Source organism: Perissodus microlepis, chromosome 2 (genome assembly GCF_051167445.1).
Source record: "Perissodus microlepis isolate ML-2025 ecotype Zambia chromosome 2, ASM5116744v1, whole genome shotgun sequence".
In the NCBI taxonomy this organism is placed as follows: Eukaryota; Metazoa; Chordata; class Actinopteri; order Cichliformes; family Cichlidae; genus Perissodus; species Perissodus microlepis.
In genome coordinates this window covers 3,857,367-3,863,244 of record NC_140462.1, presented here as the reverse complement: position 1 = coordinate 3,863,244, position 5,878 = coordinate 3,857,367, and the positions used below count along the sequence as shown (strand labels likewise).

Below are 5,878 nucleotides of genomic sequence, written 5' to 3'. Positions count from 1 at the left end.
CACATTTTTTAAAATTGTATGTATCCTAACTTCAAACATTGCATCAGACAGATGTTAAAAAGCGATCGGTCATCATGTCAATGTTCAAGTTACTTCATTTAAAGGCTCTTACTCATTGCCCTTTCAAACTGCCATGTGCAACGGCAGAGTTGAGATCATAAGCCGGTGGAAAAAAATGTAATTAAAAGATTCATTTCATGAACACAAACACATTCTGTTCAAGCTTGGTCCTAAAGGGCATGCTTTAATATTGTTTCTAAGGCACACAGGGCAGGGCAGTTAAGATCAATTACTAAGTTGCTGTGTGAATTCAAAAGTGTAGTCAAAACCCAATAAATTCTTCAATTTATCTCACACAGTCTTAAGTGCAGTCTTATGGTGAGATGTGGAGGCTGTGTATATGTACCCTAGACCCATGGTTTTCAAACTTTGGCTCTGATGCCCTTGGTGGGGCATTACAGGGGGAAGCATGAACATTTTTTGGCATCTAAGACAAGGTTTGAGAACCAGTGGGATAAACTATGCCTCTAATGCTCTTTAATGCCACACAAGTAACATGACATTAACATACTGTGTGTAGGCTCATTTTTAGCCAGCGGAGCTGCTTCTGATACTGTCCTAAAACAGCAGGGAACCAAATGGAAATTTGAAGCCTAGTATTTGCAAAACACACATTAAATATTAATTATCACTGATGCAATCCAGAGCTACACTGTTGCACTGTGGTTGATGACCTGCCCCGTGTTTCTTGGGCAAACACTCCTCCAGATGTTGCCACAGCCTCCATCAGCTGTTACTTTACTGCTGTGACTTGTGAAAATGTACATGAAAATAATGTTTTCAAGCTCTTTTAGTGAGATTATGAACAAGATTTGATTTGATATGTCACCACTCACTGTGAAGTATTTTAAGGCTGCCTGAGAAATTGCCCTGCACCCCTCAACAACTCTGAACAATAAAATTAAATGCTAATTGTAAAGCTGTTGTTGAGACCGTTGGCTGTTAAGTTTCAAAGAGCTGAGACACTCAAACCATGAATGGCCCACTTTACCCAATGGCCCACTTTACCCAATGGCCCAATTTACTACAGTTTACCTTATTAGCATTTTAAAGAAAAATACATTTAGCATCTGTTGCAAGGTTGTTGGGTTCTGGTTTTGTTTTTTCCCTTACAGATTAAGAGCTGAAAATACAAATAAAATAAAATCAGTTTCTGGTCTCAGCCTGGCCACAAATATTCTTTAAAAAAAATGTATGGCTCTGCCATTGTTCAGGATTGTTTAGGAGCTATTGATTTAGATTAATGACATATCACATGGGCACGGGAGAAAGCAAATACACACTTTATGAATTTGAACTTAATTTATTTACAAGAAAAGTAATACATTATAGGCAACTTTAAAAATCTGTACACTGTACATTCAATGCTTTGAGAATTTTCCACCCTCAGTTGCAATTTATCCCCACTAGGTGGCTCTGCTGCTGTCAGCATGTCAGTCTCTGATCCACATCAAAACCAAGGCCTCCAAATGGGTGGAGAAGAGTTTGGTGCCAACACTTCCCTGTGTAGAAGGTTTGAGGGGGGTCTCATTGTGGTGAGAGGGGAGAGGCTGGAGTGAGGAACTGTGGGTGAGAAGCTAAAGAAGGAGGTGTTGGAAGATGGAGGTGAAAGGCTGGGGGGGAAGGAGAAGTGAGAGGCAAATGACGCAAAAGAAGAGGTGGCATACATGGAGAAAGAAGGGGAGAGCCAGGGAGAAGGAGGAGGGCTCAGGTAGTCATGGCATGGCGTGGAACAAGCGAGAGGCTGAAATGGGGAATAAGACGGGAAAAGCAAAACGGGAGGATCTTCTTTGGAGTCGGATGAGCAAATGGTATCCACAGATGCTGCGTGCTGGTTGAAGTCTGGTTTCAGCTGCAGACCCTCTGCGTGATGTTTAAGCCCCTCAATCAGGCTTGTTCTCTGTGCCGGTGTTATCCTGTGCATGTAGCTGGTCAGCTGGGCCACACACTGCTGAAAACCTGCACTCTCTCTGCCAAAGAGAGGAGGAGCATTGGACTCCGAGTGGCCACTGTCTGCCAAAGGAGCATGAGTATCCAATGAGTCTGCAGGATGCAAAATGACAGAGATGTGAGGGATAAACAAGTGGAACATGAATATGCTGGTTTTAGTTTGATTTTGCTTAACTAACCATTGCTCGGGCCCTTTTTATCAGTCCACTTTTGGAGATAGTCAACAGCCAAGTCCAGAATCTCTGCTTTCTCTATTTTTGGATTCTGCAGCCGCTGTTGATGATGGACAGGTCAAATCAAAATACAAAGAAGAGGAGAAACCGTTTTTTCCCACTGCATTTATGGCTTACTTGCCAACTCATACACAGTTAAAACAAGGATGTACAGACATTACTCACTGGATCAGATGTGGCATTCATCAGCAGATGCCTCAGTTCAGCTAGACTTTGATTTATTCGATCTCTTCTCTTCTTTTCCACAACTGGCTTCAGAGTCTAGGAGAGAGGTCACGACAAAGCTTTGCTTTAGTGATGTGATGAAAGTTCAACACAACAAATGCTGACTTCACTGCTTTGCTAAAGCTAAGAAGCTACTTTTGTCCTCGTCTACCCAATTTAGAATAAGAACATTAGCTTACAGTGATAAAAAGTTTTCCTAATCCCAAAAAGAATCATGCAATATAACACAGAATAATGATACAGTTTCCTACCCTTTTCCTGCTCTTCCCATCATTCTGGGTTTGGTTTTGGAGTTTCCTGGTCATGTTGCAGTGCTCTATCCAAATGTCCTCCAGAGGTTTAAAGCCCCCTGCCTCCTACAGGGGGACTTATAAGTGCACCTCCTGCGACCTCTGATTGGCTGGCACGTGTGCGTGATGACACTGACCAGAGACTGGAGTGACTGTGGGAAAACTTGAAACTATTACCAGCATGGTGACAATTAAAGACAACATGTTAAATCTGTGGATAAACGTGTGGCCTGCAGATAGATAGATAGATAGATAGATAGATAGATAGATAGATAGATAGATAGATAGATAGATAGATAGATAGATAGATAGATAGATAGATAGATAGATAGATAGATAGATAGATAGATAGATAGATAGATAGATAGATAGATAGATAGATAGATAGATAGATAGATAGATACTTTTTAATAAGGAAAGAGGTTTGGTTGCTCGCAACACTTCCAAGAAGGTGCACTTGGTGAAGTGAGATCATGGGAAACATCCCATTCTCGTGGGAACAGGGACAAAGTGAGAAAACGAGCAGCTACAAGGACTTTTGTGACGTGTGAGACATCAGCACATTGCATGAAGTGATTTTTGTCCTTCCTCTTCTTTAAAGACCAAGTTAAGATGAAGGAGCAGGGCGCAAGTTGAAGATGGCCTCGTCTGTTGTCTGCGTTTGCAGCTATACGCACACAAGATAAGCGCTAAAAAGTAGATTAAAGCAACTTCGTGAGCGCACAGTTGTGGATATGGGCCAAATGGGAGAAGGGCAAGTTGGTGTGCTGACGTGATGACGTGTGAAGATGATGATTATGACACCCAAGCGTTAAGTGTGTGCCGATTTCTCCTTCGGGACAGTTGGTTGGGTGTTTGGACTTCACACAAACTCTTTCAAAATCAAACCACTTGTCGACCTCGCTCCACGTTCCCAAACCTGTCAGCTCCGACACCCCAGCCTCCTTTGTCACTGACACACACGAGGAGTCACCATATTAGAACTAAATGTTCCATTTCTCTGCTAGAAGGGCAGCATTTCAGACCAGTCAGTTTCCATCCCAGGTTTCACGGGCTCATTATTTATGGGGCGGGTCCACGTGGCTTAAATCCTGCACACATTAATGCTCGAGCGCACTCGGAGACCCAAACTGTGCGTTTACTTGTATTTGCATTCACAACTTGAACGCCTAATTCCTTTCTATATCTATATTTTATATCCTCATGCTGCAAATGGTGTATCTTACAGAGCGAGTTTCTTTCCCGACTGCCATAGAAACCAGGGCTGATCCCCGGGCCTCCACTAATCGCCCTTTCTTTGATTTGAAACGGAAGTATCATTGCTTTTGAAAAGCCACTTAATCTCCTCTGGATCCCCGTGATCCGATCATCCCAGTGTTATCTCCACACTCTTTAGCCTATTATGAGGATCAGGGTGACCATAAATGCAGTGCACAGAGAGCTACACCAAACTAAAAGCGCAGTTAACGCCAACTTCACTCACTCTGCGTCATGTGAGAACACGCAGGCCGCACTGAAACAGTCGTTCAGCTGGATGATTTTGTATTTCGATAGTTAATAAATACGCCGGGGAAAGATTTTTTTTAAAGAAGAAAAAAAGTGGGTCTCACCAGCATGACATGTTGGAAAAAATTACAGTAAATCAGGGTCAGAAATACATCTGTTAATGTATAAAATGTTTAAGGCCAAACACATGAAACAAACAAGTTTAAAGAACAGCAAAAACATAACAGTGTGTGGAAGCGAGATGCCGTGAAGGCATCCATGTTTCACTTTGTTATTCAGTAGAAAACTAGAAAAAGTAGATTTTTTTCTTGGTGATGTTGATAATGATCATTACACCTGAGTGTAAAAATCAACTTCTAAAAAGTCTTGAGCCATTCCTCGTGGCTTTATGCTTCGCCTCCAGTGACTTTCTGTAGTGTTCAGGCTTTATGGAGGCGTTTGTGTTTTTCTGGACATCGAATGTTTTTTTATATATTTTCAGTTGTTGTACCTGACCTCTGTCTAAGCAATATCTTGGGGATGTTTTTGTTTTTGTTTGCTTGTTAAGCCACTTAACACCGACTTGTGAATCATTCAAGCATAAAAAGGCACCTACCTTAATGGAAGAACTCGAGCAAATAATCTATTTTATTTATTTTGTTTTAATATTTCTGTATTTATTTATTGTTACCAGCGGCCTCTATCTATGGGGCAAAAAATGCCAAATTTAAGACACAATTTGACATGCAGAAAAATGACTATTTTTTTGCACGAATAAGGGGATTCCCAAAGAGATTTTATTCTAAACATCGCGTGTGCACGTTGTCCTTAAAAAAACAACAACTGAGGACAATCCACAGGTGGAGGACAAAAGAAGAACATGCAGGCCTAAAAACATATCACCAGCTAATGAAAGTATCAGTAATGAAAAGCACGTCCTTAAGAAACAAGGGAACAAAATCCTGACACAAGACCTGAGAGATGCCACTATTCCTTCAGCCATTCTTAAAGGAAGGAATTAAGGGTGGAAGGCTGAGGTCTACCACACTACACACGAATCAGTGCCGAAAAATCAAAGTCTGAATCTGGGGTGATAAATCCAACTTTGTTTGCTTTTTTGTTTGTTTTAAACGAGTCTCTTTGAGTGTTTTTAAGGTATTCTGTGTCGGGGTGCACAAGCAAAAGGGCAACACAAGGCTGGTGAATTGATGAAGAAACGCACAAAAATAATTCAAAATAAAAATATGAATGAGGCAGTGTTTGCGCAAATACCGCTGATCTTTATTTTCAAGCATCAAGCAGACACAAGCATTAACCGAAATGAAAAGGAGTAGACAGAGTTCATCCTTTTGGGGAGCCGATCTAAAAGAAACTCTCCGAGTTAAATGCGTAAAAAAGGCAGGCCTCGTGTGTAGCTGTTTCACTCATTCAAAAAGTTCCATTAAATCAATAAACATTTTTGATAAGAGTGCCTAAACAAAATCATTTTAAATTTAATGGAAGCAACGGCTGTATCGAACCACGTGACTCAGATTAATTCAGTTCTCTCGGGTGTCAAGAGGGGGCGTGACCGCGTGCACGGGGATCAACAAATTGCAACAAGGGCGCAAACTTGTGTCATTCGTTCGGTTTGGA

At 41.4% G+C, this 5,878-nt stretch overlaps 1 protein-coding gene across 1 annotated transcript; it reads right to left on the bottom strand.

Moving 5' to 3' along the window:
• Positions 1-1,510: 1,510 nt before the first annotated feature.
• On the bottom strand, positions 1,511-2,773 carry her11 (hairy-related 11). Its single transcript, XM_084938601.1, has 4 exons — positions 2,720-2,773; positions 2,409-2,504; positions 2,190-2,283; positions 1,511-2,103 (listed from the first exon to the last, which is right to left on the bottom strand). Exons 1-4 carry the CDS (start codon positions 2,771-2,773, stop codon positions 1,511-1,513), a joined length of 837 nt encoding a protein of 278 aa, XP_084794727.1.
• Positions 2,774-5,878: the final 3,105 nt, after the last annotated feature.

Excerpts from the sequence above, each read along its gene's own strand:
- her11 (XM_084938601.1), bottom strand. The coding sequence starts at position 2,773 with ATGACCAGGAAACTCCAAAACCAAACCCAGAATGATGGGAAGAGCAGG. Across the intron at positions 2,505-2,719 it reads ATGGGAAGAGCAGGAAAAGG|ACTCTGAAGCCAGTTGTGGA; the intron begins GTAGGAAACTGT and ends CCTCTCTCCTAG. Across the intron at positions 2,104-2,189 it reads TAAAAAGGGCCCGAGCAATG|ACTCATTGGATACTCATGCT; the intron begins GTTAGTTAAGCA and ends TGCATCCTGCAG.